Consider the following 16968-nt stretch of genomic DNA (forward strand, 5'->3'; position numbering starts at 1 on the left):
CCTACTATGTGCTCAGCTTATTTAAGCTTACTTGGTCTTTAAGAGAACAATTTAACCAACCTTACTGTGCTTTGGATTTCCCATCCAGTCGGCTTTATAACCTGAGCTAAATGCACAGCATCAATTTTAAACTATGTACTATTCCATTCCCTTGGACAGAATAATGGATGTATATATGTGTGTGTTGTGGTAATCATTTGCCGAGAGCATCGACATGTTTACAGTAACCTTAATACATATTCTATAAATTCTGGAAGCAATGTGTGGCTATAGTTGGTAAGAGCTGTTTGCAGTTTTGAGTGTGTTCAAGGTCAATAAGGTGATTCCTTCCCTTTAAAACTCTATGAAATACTTCTGTAAAAATGTCCTGTTCCTTTCCCAAGTTTTCTGTGCTGTTACGACAAATACAGAGCAAGGCTCCTTGTTAGAGATTGACACCGATATAGACACACACAGGCACACACATACATGTAGCTAGAGTTTTCCTGCCTGGCCCACAGTCAGGACAAATCTTTGTCACCCGCCAGTCCCGCAGCCTCTCAGACCCAACCAAGTAAACACAGAGACTTATATTGCTTACAAACTGTATGGCCGTGGCAGGTTTCTTGCTAACTGTTCTTACAGCTTAAATTAATCCATTTCCATTAATCTATACCTTGCCACATGGCTCGTGGCTTACCGGCATCTTCACATGCTGTTTCTCATCATGGCGGCTGGCAGTGTCTCTCTGACTCAGCCTTCCACTTCCCAGCTTTATTCTCCTCCTTGTCCCGCCTACACTTCCTGCCTAGCCAATGGCCAATCAGTGTTTTATTTATTGACTAATCAGCAACACATTTGCCATACAGAACATCCCACAGCACATACACATGCATAGACACACACAGAGGCACAGACACACACAGGCACAGACACACACAGGCACACACACACAGGCACACACACACACACAGGCACACACACACACACATGCATAGACACACACAGAGGTACAGACACAGGCACAGACACACACAGGCACAGACACACACAGGCACAGACTCACACAGGCACAGACACACACATGCATAGACACCCACATGCATAGACACACACATGCATAGACACACAAATGCACACACACACAGGCACAGACACACACATGCATAGACACACACATGCATAGACACACAGGCATAGACACACATGCATAGACACACACATGCATAGACACACAGGCACAGACAGACACATGCATAGACACACAGGCACAGACACACACATGCATAGACACACACATGCATACACACACACAGGCACAGACTCACATATGGATCAGAGAGACAACAGACAGACCAGTAACAAACTACACAGAGACAGAAGTCATGGGGAATGAAGTGGAAAATTTGAGTTTGGGCTCACACTTGATCAAATTAACCAGAAAGGAATTTGCCACCAATCATTTGAACTCCTATGGCCTACGGACACAGACATGCCCTCAGTGCTGGACACATTTCAGGAGCTCAGTTTCCAAAAGTTCGTATTCTCCATCCATTATTAATGCTTCATATAGTTTTCATTATTCTGTCTATTAATTTTTAAAACTTGCATGGGGTATGTAACTTTCTCATGCTTTTATCTAACTAAGGAAGGTTTCCATATGACTCGGTCTCTCTAGGCAATCAGAAATTTTCTTATTAAAGTCTTAGCTAACATCTTTGGAGCTTTAATTCTATAATAATGATCTCAAAAGGACACCTCAGAAAGGCTGTTTTCTTGTAAATTTCTTGCTTTGCAACAAAAAGCATTTCTGTCCATGCAAATCATCTCAGTGTCTCATCCTGTAATAGCAAGAGAAGAATAAGATTCGTTTTCACATACATTTTTAAAATTCTGGTGGTTTGTTGTGGTTAGTGGTTTTTGTTCTTTTGGGGGGCCTGCCACCCAGCTCCCAAATAAATCACACAAGAAGGCTTATTCTTAATTGTAAATACCTGGCCTTAGCTTGGCTTATTTCTGGCCAGCTTTTCTTAAATTATCCCATCTACTTTTTGCCTCTGGGTTTTTTCCTTTTTTTAACTTGTGTGTATCTTATTTTCACTCTTACTCTGTGGCTGGTTGTGTGGCTGTGTGGCTGGCCCCTGGCACCCTCTCTCCTTGTTCCCCTTTCTTTTCCTCCCAGATTTTTCCTTCTATTTATTCTCTCTGCCTGCCAGCCCTGCCTATCCTTTCTTCTTCCTTGCTATTGGCTGTTCAGTTTTTTATTAGACCACCAAACGTTTTAGACAGGCACAGTAACACAACTTCACAGAGTTAAACAAATGCAACATAAAAGAATGCAACACACCTTTGCATCATTAAACAAATATTCCACAGCACAAACAAATGTAACATATCTTAAAATAATATTCTACAATGGTTTGTGATTATTACAAATACTAGTTAGGCATTCTGAAGTTAACTTCTTGTTCAAGGATGCACAGTATAGATTCCTCTATTATCACGTCTCCTCTGGACGTCTATGGTCAATTATCAAGTGAAAGAAAACATAGATGTGTTTAGAGAGCATATGTAAAGATCTGTTTAAATTTTTTTTCAGTTTTCTGTACATACAACTTTTATTTATATATAATTGATTTTGAGAAATTGTGATGTTTTCCTGGAAAGTGCTTGGGAAATCTGGGCAGTTCCTTACTCATGCTAATTTTATCAGCCCATCTTTGAGCTATTTCAACCAAAGTGGAGTGCTCGAGTGTCTGTGGATCCTGAAGAAAGTGGAGAAAACACAGGAGCTGCTGAAGAGAAGGGTGAGAATTCTGTTAATAAAAACTCATTGCAGCAAATGCCCTGAGTAAAAAAGGAAGTTGGAGACATTATCTTTATCAAAGAAAGTTGCCCAATAAATGTAAGAATCAGAAAGTTCTATGTGACAATAGTGCATGTGTGTCCTCAAGCTTCTGAAAGAATTTACATCCAGATGTCAGTGGAGAAACTGTCATGCAATAAAGAGCGCCAGGCTTTTATTTAAAACGAGAACTTTAGGAAACAGTGTTTAAGAAGATTAAACAAAGGTTACAATGGGTGAAGTTACAAAGAATACATAACAGGGAAATCATACCAGTTATTTTAGTGGCAATTCTGGAAGAGAAATTCTGCTATAAATGTAGGAAGGATATAAGACAGAAGCCACGAAAGTCTCAGAGATGAACAGTAGAACCAGCAGGCACTTTGTTTCCCTCAGTGCGGGTAATGCATTAAGGAGAGAAATATGAAATCTTAAAGAGGTGGGTTTTCTTTACAGTAAATGATCAGAGACACCTATAGTTAAGTGATATATATATATACTCAAGTTATTATCAAGGACAGTGGCTCCTTCTATCCAACACTTCCCTGCCTCTCTTGTTCCCGCCTTACACATCTCTGCACTTTGCTGTTCTCACTCTTCAGGAATCAGCTCAGGCAGTACCAGTGTATGAACATCACTGAAACATTTGCTTGTGTCCAACACATTCCAGGGCATGAACCAGTAAGAATTTAGTGAATAATTATTGAGCAAAGTAAATAAAACACTACTTACACAAAAGATGACCTAGACAGGAGATGGAGAGATGGCTCAGTGGTAAATAGCACTGGATCCTCTTGTAGAGCATCCATACTCAATTGCCAGTACCCTCAAGATGGCTCACAGTCCTTTGTAATTCCAGTTCCAGGGGATTTGATACCTGATTCTGTGTTCCTTAGTCACAAGTCATGTATATGATGATATACACACAGACAAAACACCCGTACATATGAAGTAATAATAATAATAATAATAGTAATAATAAATTTAAAAATGGTCTAAACATTGTCACTTTTAGGCCACAAGCAAAAAGTTAGGTATCAAAAGAAATAATTGACATTTCAAATGGGAAGGAGACATTTGAAAAAGAAGGCAACTCTAAGGTAGTTCATAGAAAAGCACATGTTGACCTGGAGAGTGAGCATCCAGGAAGATTTCACATCCTTTGCTGAGTTTTATGAGAAGGAAGAGGTGTGTCAAAGTAGTAGAGATACACATTTGCAAGATGAATAAGAAGGTGTTTGCATAATGAGGTGTAAGAAACTATAAGTACAAAAGTAGGTCTTTGACATATTCCTCTCCCCAAGTAGAAACAGTGTGCAATGTGACTTTATGTGATTTTATATTATTATCAGTTCTGTGTCTATGTGTGTATTTATATAAACTTTTTTGGTTTAGTTTAAAGGTTTTTAAACAACTGTTTATATAGATGATCTTTTTTTTCTGACTGTTCACATTGTTAATTTTAACCACTTCTATGAATTTGTTAGTAGAATCCACTATACTCTTTACACCAGAAGAACAAACAGAATGCCATGGCAGCGAAAAGAAGCCGCAGTTGGTATGTGAATATGAAAAATTCTCTTATATTATTTTCTTTGGTTAAAAAAATGGCCACAATCCTCGTCCAGTTGCTTTGTGAACTGACCTAGAGACTCACTAGATGGTAATTTAATATTTAATTTGACACCTTGAAAACTATTTCCCAGTAAGTCATCTTTTAACCATCTGCGGTGACTAATGCCTGCCCCTTATTCTTAGTAGCTTTTCACAATGTTTTTGTCTAATCTCATGACCTCATTTCATATTTACAAGGTATATTAGATTTGATTTATCACTACAATTGTTTGACTTATTAACAAGTAAGTGTATTATCATCCCTGGGCACTATTAATGTGAAATCACTGTCATTTCCACTCAATCAAAAATTTGAGATTTCCTATTACCAGACATTGTTGTGCCCCCCCGCCCATAAACTTTCACTTCATTCCTTCAGTGTGGTTGTCTCTGCTACATCTAGTGTGTGAGACAACAGGATCACATACAGAACCCCACTCACTAGGATTAGAATGAAATTTTCATGAGTTTAGTCTTTGTCTCTTGTTCCAAATAATAGCATGCCATTGGAACACAGCATTTGCTGCTTGATCCCCTTATGGGAATCTTTGGTCGCCACGGTCTTGGTAAATTTCCATTTACTGAATAGAGGAGGTGAGGATATTGTGCTATATAATTCAAGAGCAACAAAACAGGCGTCACACGCTGTGATTGCTTCACATAAAAATCAGAGATGATGTCATCACAGAAAAAATTGCTATGGTTTCTCTTTAGCATGGGGATGAGAGGGAGACTTGAAATCTAAATTCAGTGAAGGTGAAGTCATTTGTCTGTGGCTCTCTTGTGTGTGTGTGTGTGTGTGTGTGTGTGTTTCACGCATATTCACACACAATGTGTTTGTGCGTGCATTCATGTATGTGAACATGAGCACACATGCAATATGTGTGTTAGTGAGTCAGGGTTTCTTTAGTGGTTTTCTATTGGGAATTCCAGGATACCCAGTTCTTGAGTTTCTGGGGACTCCCCTTTCTTAGCCTCCTGTATCCTTGCAGAAGCATTAGGACTATAAATAGTACTCCCATGCTTTTAAGTGGGTTCTGGGGATTTGAACTCTGCTCCTCATTCTTACATGACATGTACTTCTGCCCGCTTAGCCATCTTTGTTGACTGAAGGGCTTTCTTAACATCACTACCAAATAAAAAAGAGTTAATTGAGAATTATAGGGGAGGGTCACGTGGATAAAGAGAATACCGGATCTCATCTGTTCATTTGTGTCTTAGCTTCTTGTGTTTTTCTATATACTCATCATTTTTATTCTTATAACATATGGGACAAAATGTACCAATCAGTGACTGACGTGGTTCAGTGATTTAACTTTGGATCCATCCTTTTGAATTAAAAAAATTTGCTATTATTGTGTTTGTGCACGTGGTAGTGTTGGCATACACAGGGAGGTCATAAGACAATTATGTGGAATTCATTCTTTCCTTCTACTTTTGAATTTCAGAGATTGACCTCAGATCACCAGACTTGTGTGGCATGTACCTTTACTCACTGGGGCTTCATATTTTCTTTTCATTTTTTAAAATTAAACGATAACAGCATCATTTCCCCCACTCACTGTCCTTCTTTCAATCCCTCACATAACAGCCCACCCCAACTCTCTTTCCAACTCATGGCCTCTTTTTTTTTGTTACCGTTACACACAGACACACACGACACAGACACAGACACAGACACACACACACACACACACACACACACACACACACACACACACACACACCCCACTATTTTGCTACCAAGTAAACAAGAAATAAAAACACAAGAAAGGAGCCAGTAGTCCTACCCAGACATGAAGCCTATGATCCACAACAATGACCAACATAGCAAGATATCCCTAAGGGTGTAATAGTGACATATCTTGACAGCAACCAACAGCTAGCTGTATAATTGGATTGAAGGCCCATTCAACAGGAGAGAAATATGCTTGGTGCTGGAAATCTAGCTGACTTCCCAGGGCTACTGAGGTCATGGACCTTGGAGGAGACATATTATTACCATTTTAGTTTAACCCAGCATAACTTTTAAGTTTAATCTTTATGCTTGTTCTCATATGCACAGATAAATTTAGTTCTCGTTCCCCATCATATTCTTTTTGAAATGCTCAGTAGAGAAGACTCTCATATGATATCTAATATTTGCATGCTTTTATTTAACCATAACCTAAGGAAAAGTTTTCCTCATGGGTAGGTCATTCTTTCCAATCTATTTTCTTAGTAAAATAAATCACCTAAAATATTTCAGACTTTAATCCCTAAAGGAAAACACATACTCAGCATCACATAGTATAATCTCATTTCCTTCCATATTTCTTCTTTCAACACAAATAATGTTTCTGTCCCTGGAATTCTAAGTAAGTAATTCTGCCTTACAACAATTGGAGTATGAGAAGGTGCTTAAATACATATTTTCAAAAATAGGTTTTTTTGAGAACTGCAGATAAGAATTATAAAGTTAATTTATTATGTAAATATGCATATTGATTCTGTTCTGTTTATAAACATGCCTCCTCTTGTCTTCGGTGGTCATTTAAAAATACGAGTTTTTTTTAACTTCTTCTTTGTGAATTTCATAAATACATACAATGTATTTTAGAATTATTCACCCCAGCATCTCCTTCTGGCTCCACTGTATCACACACCTCTCTCAACTTCATGTGCTATTTTCTTTTGTTGTTGTTTTTTTTAGTAAAACCATGTGTTGAGTTATTGCTGCCCATATACATATGGGTGTGGGACCATTTGACTGTCGTGGTCAATTTATGTAGTCAGAAATATGAGGAAGGTAAAATTGATTTAGAGAGCATATATGAAGATTTCCTTTGAGTTTTGGTTATTTTTCAATACTTCTAAAACTATTATTGCTTTTAAAAGAGTAAATCAAGAATTTTTCGGGGGTGGTGGTGGAAATAACTAGGAAAAGTTTATTTAATTCATTATACTACCAAATTCAACAGCATATCCTGGAGCGATTTCAGCCAAAGCGGAGTGTTCGGGTATGTATGGAGACAGAACAAGGAGGAGCCAACCCAGACGCTGCTGCTCAGATGATATGTAAGAGCTCTATATTTATAAAACAGGAGGATGGAGACAGTCTCCTCCCTGCTGGAAACTCCCTGTGGAATGTTTGCACAATGCCTCTTTCCAATGTCGGTTAAGTTGAGAGACTCGCTGAGAGAGCCCGAGTATCATTTCCAGTACCTGGGTTCTAAGTGAGGCATATCAGGAAACGAGGGGCTAGTTAAGAGAAAAGAATGAGGGAGAGACTATGGAGAAATAAGAGCAGGAGAATGAGGTAGGCGTGTGTAGTGGAGCTTGTGAAAACGAGGTGTTAGGGAATGAAAGGCTGTCCCTTACAGGGGTGGGAAGAGGAAAATGGAAACTAGCTGCTGTGCATGATGTCTGAAGGGCAGAGCAAAATCTCCCCACACTTCTTGTCCTCCTCACTTGGAGGAAGGTATTAAAAGACTGTATCGCCAGGCCACACAGACTAGTTTTCATGTATAGAAGATAAACATAAACATCTATGCTCACCTGTACTTGCACATGAATTAATGTTATGTTAATATTAAAGTATCCCTGGAAGTGGGATACTTCCCAGGTTATTTTCACATAGGCCAAAATGGGAACATGGAATCAGCTATGACATCGTCAGGAATGCCACCAAGAGATCACAGTTGATAGGAATAATTGTGGCTCTTCTGTATGAGAGAGATTCTAGGAAAAAAAAACCTAGGTTTGATCTCAAAACATTCAAAGTTATGTTATATAAATATGGAGACTCCACATTGACCTGAGCCTTTCAAATGTGTGTGAATAGCCTGTTGCGATCCCTGTATAAAGTACACGTTCTGATTCAGCAGTTCTTAGATTATATGCTAGTAAATTATCAGGAGATGCAGATGTTGCCTATGAGCTTCTCTTAAAAGAACTTTGCAACACATGAAAGCCTCAATGGTCAACAGCTCAAGATGCACTATAATAACAGAAGAAAGTACAAATTTGCCATTGTTTCTGATAATGTTTCTATCCAGGTAGAAAGGAGCACAAAAAGGAAAAACCTTTCAGATTAAGTCTTCCAAAGGAAATAAAATGGAAATCATAAAGGACAACAGCCCACAGACCATTTTGAAAATGAAGCGTCACCCATGGGAGAGGAAGAAAGATAGAAATAGAGAATGAAAACTTGGGACCAATGATGAGGAAACTTTAGAGAGCATTTGAAGAAGGGGTTGCTACATTTTTTATTGAAATCAGACTCATCATTGGCAAAATAATATAGTAGGAAAAAGTGGTGAAGTTCAGCCACTCATTTCTCTTGTCCATCAAAGTGACACATGAAAAAATGGGACTCCCATTAAACTCAATGCCATGAACTGGAAAGCAACAACCTCTATTGTTTTGTCAGGATAGTTAGATTCTTAGTAATTTTGTTGTATGTTGAAAGACATTAGATAATTCCCATTCCATGGGGTCAATGCACTTATGGAAAAATTAACTGTACATCATTCATTTACTTACATGAAAGTTCTACTTTCTAGTAAATGTTATCCTGATTTCAAATACAGAAATTTAGTAATTTCAAAATGATTTTGGAAAATTGACTTATATTTTATTGTAACAATTGTACATTAGAGGCAAAAACGAAGGCTTTATGTTGTAGCTTAGGCTATATACCTTCTACAAAGTATTCACTAAAAAGTTTCTATAAACCAAAGGAAATGAAATACATTAATACATTAATATTCCTCAAATGCATACAAAAATGGAACATTGTATGCTTTAGTATTCCACAAGTAAACATCCAAGATGCTTACTTTGAAAAAAAATCTTGGAAGATAAATAATTTACTCATTCCAGTGAACACTTATGACTGATTTTGTTTCCTAAATAATAATAACACAGCAAAACCATAAAATTCCATAGTATAATGTCCAGTTTCTTCCAATTCATTTTGAACACCACATTGGTACCTGTCTTTTTGTTTTAGTAACATTCATTTTCCTTACTGGATTTCAGTTCTGTTTCTGTCCTCATTAGACAGAACAAGCAATGTGAAAATTAACTGAATTCCAGTCTTAAGGGAAATATCCCCAGTGATAACTATGATGATGGTTCTCTACACTAATTCAGTGTTAAATCCTGACTGACTTTGTCATGTTAATATATAATTAGTTACCTATCTCTCGCTTTTCAGACTCTTCTGATGAATATATTGAATTGAAGGTAATAATGTTTACATTTTATTGTATATCATTAACTTCCCAATATATGACATATGCAAATATCATTAAATATCTCCTTTCAACCCCATGCAGACTACCGTTGAAAAGCAAGATTCTGTACCAGCTGAAGAGCCAACAACAAAGCAAGAAATATCATTCATGGCGGGTAAATGTAGAAATAGGAATTTCTCTTTAACAAGTGCTTATGAGTATTTGAGATGATCAGTCTTTGACTTCAAATTCTTTAGCTCTTCAAATTTGATGGAAGCCTTTTGTAAGTAATTCAAACATAACTCTAACTTTCATTGTTTCATAGCAAGCTACTGGTGAGTTTAAGACAGAGTTTCTATAACTGTCAGCTGTAGTTCAGCTGTTTCAACTTTTATGCACGAATATGTCCACAGTCCCATATTGGAAGCACAGTGTTCCTTAGGTTTTACTGGAGTTTAATGTTTAAAATCCACATTTAAAACAGATTAATGATGTTTCCTCAAATATTAGTTACACGTGTATACAGTCAGCTGCTTGGTGGCCTGAGGCAAAGATTTCTCAAGCATAGGAGTTTTGAGTGATCCCAAATTACACATGAAGAAACTGTGTTTTAAAAATACAGGTGGATTTTTTAAATTCAGGCTGAATACACTGTGTACTGGGCAAATTTTATGTAATTTCTATACTACAAACTTCAATTCTCCTTGGCCATCATGGTGTCTTGTTTATAGAAGGGATACATATGATATGGTAATCTATGTCTTCTCTATGGTGTAACATTAACAGTTTATTTTACAGAAGGTTTTCAATTATGTTCTAGAATAGTTATAGCCAGTAGCAAATCTAAACTCAGATACTCATTCAGTGTACTTATCTTCTTTCCTTTTCCCCTGCTTGGCTCCTTTTCTTTTGTTTTCTTTGTAATTAGAGTTCTCTGTTGGCTTGCTTGTTTATTTACCTATTTTTTCCCCTAGGTCTCCCTCCCATCCTCTTCTTATTCTCTAACGGTGAACTAAACTCTGTTCCATGATATTAGTTTTTGGGAGCCTGTTATATACAAGAAGCAGACATCCCTAAGAAGTCTTCAAAGTATTCTGTCAACACATATACACACAGAGAAGAAAACATCAAAGTATACACAATCAACATCATCATTCATGCAGTTTCTTTACATCTTATACGTGATGCTAATACCAGCATCTAACCCTCTAGGGGTCACAATTTGTATTTCCATTCTTTAAATGGAATGTTTTTCTGGACTGATCTTTAGTAGTTTTATACTTGGGGAGACCAGGGAAACATTCTTTTCTTCTCTTAAACCATTTCTCACCATTTTTTTTTATCATGTCAGCCATTATTTTTCCTTTTGCATTTACAGTAATCTATCTCAGTTGAAAAACGAATGCTAACCACGATCATAATTTATTCCTAATCATTTTAAGGCTCTACATACAATTTGCATATCTGATTCCTCCTCATTTTAAAAGTTATTTATTCAATTTTACTAATTGTAATACAAAGTAGTGAATATCATTGCAGTAGTTTAACACATGGATACTTTATTTTCATTTCCCCCTTCACCACTGTCCTCTTTTTCCTCTTTCTTGCATATCTCCTTCTAACCACATATAGTAAATGCCTCTAAGTTTTTGTCATACACATCCCATTATCTCTCTCCTTCTATACTAATAATCCACTGATACAGAGTTCAAAACAGATAAGGCAAATACAGTTACTTAGGAACTCATGACTTCATGGCAGAGCCATACAGAAAACTTAAGCAAATAATGATCCCATATGTTAGAACTGTGGTTACAGCAGAAGCCGGGGAGGAAGTTGGGGAGGAACCCCACACAGACAGTGTTTACTGAGTGGGAGTATTCTGTTTCATAAGTGAGATAGTGGATCAGTTAAGTGCTAATTGTATTGTGATTTAAATTATACATGCATATAGTTTGGTATATGTCTCAATAAAATGGCAAACAGAAAACACAGACACAAAAGTTCCAACTGTGAGATGATATCAAAAGTACTTACCAACATCTTGGATACGATACAAGAACTATAAATTTAAATATTGAGATAGTAATTTGTAGTGAACGCCTTGAGAAAGACATGTATTTTATAAGACAGTGTGTGCCAAATTTAAAATTAAGCTTAATTGGTTATTTTAAACTGGAAAGTAAAATTTTTAATTTTTAGTATAATATTTATTCTTATATTAAATTAACATACAATTATATCACTTCATCCTGTTCTTTTCCTCCCTCCAACCCTTCCAATCTCTTCCATGTCCCCTTCTACTCTTTCTCAAATTGATGGTCTCTTGACTATTATTATTATTTTTACACACACACACACACACACACATATATATATATATATAGACAGATACATGCATAATTATATAGCACATAAATATAACCTGTGTAGTCTGTTTTTGTTGTATAACTCACTAAATGTTTTACCTTTTACTACAAAGACTCACACTATATAGATGCTTTGCTTTCTTTAAGTACATTCATTTATGCTTTGTCAGAGGCAGACTTACAAGTGAAACCAAAGGAAAAGCAAAGAAGTCATGACTATGAAAATATTCAGTCAGTTGTAAGTAAATATTCAATTTCACTTTTACATTAATATCATAGTAACTAATCCACCACAGGATACATGAACTTATATTTTAGAGTTTAAGAATTTTCTATATAATTAGTAGACATGAACGAGAATTTTAGTTTAAAAATATTTAACTAGAAAAAAATTAATTAGTTGTAAAATTTTGAACTTAGAATCTATAGTAGCTTGTGTGTAGTTGAACATTATTCTGGAAAGTTTTCAGTAGGTTTCATTACTATTATTTGAGTTTCCTTTGCTATATTATGTAGTCTTTTGTGATGTGTCTTTTTTGTTAATAAAACAATTGAGTTATTAGAATTTCTCTAGATAATGCTGCAGAAAAGCAAGTCAAATTAATATATTTAGGTATGTATTTTAAGTGTCCTCCAGTTATGGGATATAAGTAGTAATCATGTATTCTAAAGTTGCCAGCTACTACTGTTGCTAATTTCTGTTCCTTCATTCCACACACTTGATCCCATTGTCAGTTTACATGGTCACCCAATGGAATTAAAAATGCACTTGATCCCATTGTCAGTTTACATGGTCACCCAATGGAATTAAAAATGCACTTGATCCCATTGTCAGTTTACATGGTCACCCAATGGAATTAAAAATGCACTTGATCCCATTGTCAGTTTACATGGTCACCCAATGGAATTAAAAATGCACTTGATCCCATTGTCAGCACTGTGATTTTTCTCCCTATTCAAATAGTTTGTTTTTAAGTTTGCAGTATGTAAATCTCTTATTTTCAAGAATACATGCTTATAAAGTAGAACATTTAGATCTTAGCTACAAAGTAATTAGGAAATATTCATGCAAATCACTACCATCATTTATTTTCCAGAATATGTTTAAACATCTTCAACTAAAGGGTATTGACCATTTATCCGTGACTTCAGATCAAAGAAACAAAACTATTGTAAGTGGAGAAGAGGAAGGTAAGAAGTGTATGTCACATGTAAATCATTTGGAAGAATGTTTACTAAAGACAAGAGGAGTGATACATTCTGTCAGCTAAAGTGAGTTGCCTTTTGTATGCGTGTTAGAGGAGGTTGCTGGAGCACACGGTGAACATACTCCTCAAGAAGTTTCAGTGACTTTTTAAGTTTAGAGTGGCAGGACAGGCAGTGAATTACAGCTACATTTTAAGTATGTTCAAAGAAGAAGAGTCATGGAAAGTGGGAAAAGTAGAGTATACTGAGTCAATGGAAGGAAAGTTAGTGAATGTAGAGAGTGGAAAAGTGAAATAATCTTTTGATACAGAACTGCGGAATACTGGGTCAGTGTGAAGTATATATGGAGAGGATGTCTCCACCCTTCTTGTCTTACTCTCCATTGGGAGGGTATCATGGGTTGAAGTAAATAATATTGCAGAGTTGTATTTTTGTTTACTATAGGAGGCTATAAATATGTGTTCAGCTGTAGCTAGAGTTTTCCTGCCTGGCCCACAGTCAGGACAAATCTCTCTCACCTGCCAGTCCCACAGCCGCTCAAACCCGACCAAATAAACACAGAGACTTATATTGGTTACAAACTGTATGGCCGTGGCAGGCTTCTTGCTAACTGTTCTTACAGCTTAAATGAATCCATTTCCATTAATCTATACCTTGCCACATGGCTCGTGGCTTACCGGTATCTTCACATTCTGTTTCTCATAGTGGCGGCTGGCAGCGTCTCTCTGACTCAGCCTTCCACTTCCCAGCTTTATTCTCCTCCTTGTCCCGCCTACACTTCCTGCCTAGCCAATGGCCAATCAGTGTTTTATTTATTGACTAATTAGCAACACATTTGCCATACAGAACATTCCACAGCATTCAGCAAATGTATTAAATCGATGAATATATATATATGTATAATTTTAAACTACAAATATTTTTTTTTTCAGCAGAGCCAGACTTAAAAGTGTCATCAGGGGATGACCAAAACAGATGTTATGACAGTGAGAGCAATCAGTCATTGGTATGTAGATATTTAAATCTAAGTATCTCCGATATTTTTTCTCTTTTAAATATTGTATCATAGAACAAGAGGAATTACCTCATAAATTTCTCTGTATAACATATATAATAATTTGACATACAATTTTAAGTAATTTAGTCAGTTGTGAGTCTTAATATATTCTTTGAATCTACAATAACATCTGTAAACTTTATGCTCCATGAGTCCAAAAATTCAGAATCATGATTTTGCGTCCATTAATAGAACCTTCTTACGTGATAAGGAAGGTGAAGTCAAATTTGAACCTTATGATTAAAGAGTTTAAACAATGTTCAAACTGAAGTCAAGGGAGAAAACATGCAGAGCAATAAAAGCTTTAACTTGGAGAAGCAGAACCATACTCCAAGCAAGCATCATCATCACCCCCACCAGCACCACCAGGAGCAACAGCAGCCACCCCACAGATACCTGCAAAGGCCAGCAGGCCAGCAGTCAGAATGAAGGCTGGACTATGGACCTGAAGAATTTTGGAAACCAGGAGAGAAGACCTTCACCCAGTGTAGCTGTCTCTTTGACATCACTGAAGTCTCTGAGGAGGAAATGAGAAAACTCAGCCAAGGACTGTCTGCTTCCCAGTCCTCTCTAACCACAGCTCTTTGCTCAGAGTGACGATGACTCTACATGACCTCTACTGTCCTGAGCTCTAGTTATAGTTTTTTTTTAAAATCAGAGGTGTTGAATTTTATCAAATACTTTTTCCTGCATGTATTGGGATAATCACATGATTTGTTCCTAAACTTGTGATTGATTTCTAATTCTAAAGCTTAGCAGGAGCCATGTGATTTCTTCAGGGGACAAAGCCCCCAAAATAGCACAAGTGTCTCTCCTTGTGGCAAAGCCATGGAGACCCTGACCCACTTGGTAAAGACCTGTGGACAATTTGCTGCAAAATTCTGGGCATGACCCTGGGAGCATGGGTTACATGTTCTCCTTGCTTTCATCATACTAGCCATACTGCTAGCTTGAATGAGTCACAGTAGGTCATAAAGTTTAATATTACATATTTACATAACTGTTCTGGAAAGAGTGACTTTAACCACAAGAGTCTTTGAGAAATGTTATTAAATAGATGATATTTGGAGTTAATGGGAACAGTCTAGGAACAGGGAGTGAAGCAGAATCATAGAAACCCACAGTTCTTTCATTTCTAATTACTGTGCAAATACCATAAGAATTTAAGAGAGATGGATATAAGCATAAGGGATAAACAGTGCCAACTATTAAGAGTAAGTTTCCAAGTTATGTTGCCTATAGGATAAATGGGAAAACTTGCAATGTCCCCAGAGGAGACAGAGCAGTACAGAATGTAGAATGGATTCATCCAGCTTTGGCTGGTGAGTTGATTGTGAGAACCCAGACCATACCAGATGTAAATATTAACCACTAGAGACAAATTCATCCTGCATGACACTGTAACCGCATATACTGCCAACTGGGCACACTGTTCTCCCTGTAGGTGTGCCCAGGTAGAAAAGTTCCTTTGTAGTTTGCAAAACTGCTTATGCTTCTAACAGTCGAGATAGAGATCAAAAAGGTAATGGCCAGTGGTGGGAGAGCTGGAGGACAGAAGGGTAAAGAAGCAAGAGACAAACCGGTAATCATTGAAATCATTTTTAGAACCTTAGGAAGTAAAAACTGATTGTAAAACTGTTCATGCAAACCATTGAAACTGATGAATAAAAACAACTCGGGCTATCTGGGGGACACTTGTTTGAACAACAACAGGTGTTCACAATTTGTTCACGGCACCTACTCTACATGTCCGTCCCATGTCATTGGACCCACCAGAAACAAGGCTCCCAGCACATACTTGTGCCCTTAGAATAAAACTCAATTTGGTGGGGCCGGAGAGAGGGCTCTGCAGTTAAGAGTGCTTGTTGCTATTGCAGAGGACCCAAGTTCGAATCCTAGCACTCATGTTCAGTGGCTCATAAGTATTTGTAACTCAGCTCCAGAGATCTGATGCCATCTTCTGGTCTCTGTGTATACACACACACACACACACACACACACACACACACACACACACACACACACACGTAAAAATAAATCTTTAAGAAATGCCTCAATAATATATAATCATATACTTCTGGATTCAGTTTGTCCAGAATTTTCATATTTGTTTTTATAACATATTATTTTTCTCAGTTTATTATTATAGTAGTTAATTAATTTTAATAAAATAAATGTGACCAAAGTACTTACTTATGATCCAATCTGCTAACCCATTAAACGTTTGGTAAAATTCATCTGGTAAAGCATCTAGCCTGTTTATTTTTGTTTTAGGATAGAGGGTATTAAATACACTTTTTAAGGTTAAAAAAGAGTTTAAATTATGAACAATATCATTTTTATGACCATTGAATTGTGTTCATGTTAAAGGGTGGAGTGGTTTAATATCTTTATTCCATTTAATAATGATGATATTTCACACAAGAATTCTACTGTTGAAGATTTAATTGTACTTTGTGGACACTGATGTCAGTGTTTATGTAGAGGGAGAGTGTAGGGTCACAAAAAAATCAATCTGGCTGTCCATTATAATGGAATAGTATCTTCTGAAAGTTTTTTTTTAGTATTTACAAACAATAAACTTATTTCAACCCAGTATAAGAAATTAGTGATTATTATTAATCTTTTATCTACTCTTTACTAGACAGTGGAACATATTAGAATTGGACATAATGCAGA

At 36.7% G+C, this 16968-nt stretch overlaps 1 protein-coding gene across 1 annotated transcript in view; it reads left to right on the forward strand.

The window, feature by feature from the left end:
- The window catches only part of LOC128119464 (ankyrin repeat domain-containing protein 26-like), a 139571-nt gene that overhangs the window by 91875 nt on the left and 30728 nt on the right, over positions 1-16968 (forward strand). The window contains exons 44-51 of the mRNA XM_052752847.1: positions 2693-2786; positions 4315-4382; positions 7399-7495; positions 9639-9667; positions 9760-9832; positions 12197-12264; positions 13124-13217; positions 14168-14238. Coding sequence (XP_052608807.1) covers positions 2693-2786; positions 4315-4382; positions 7399-7495; positions 9639-9667; positions 9760-9832; positions 12197-12264; positions 13124-13217; positions 14168-14238 — 594 coding nt within the window. The remainder of the gene's footprint in view (positions 1-2692; positions 2787-4314; positions 4383-7398; positions 7496-9638; positions 9668-9759; positions 9833-12196; positions 12265-13123; positions 13218-14167; positions 14239-16968) is intronic.

The sequence above is a fragment of the Peromyscus californicus genome, unplaced genomic scaffold (assembly GCF_007827085.1).
Source record: "Peromyscus californicus insignis strain IS unplaced genomic scaffold, ASM782708v3 Scaffold_23__1_contigs__length_62951481, whole genome shotgun sequence".
Lineage (NCBI taxonomy): Eukaryota > Metazoa > Chordata > Mammalia > Rodentia > Cricetidae > Peromyscus > Peromyscus californicus.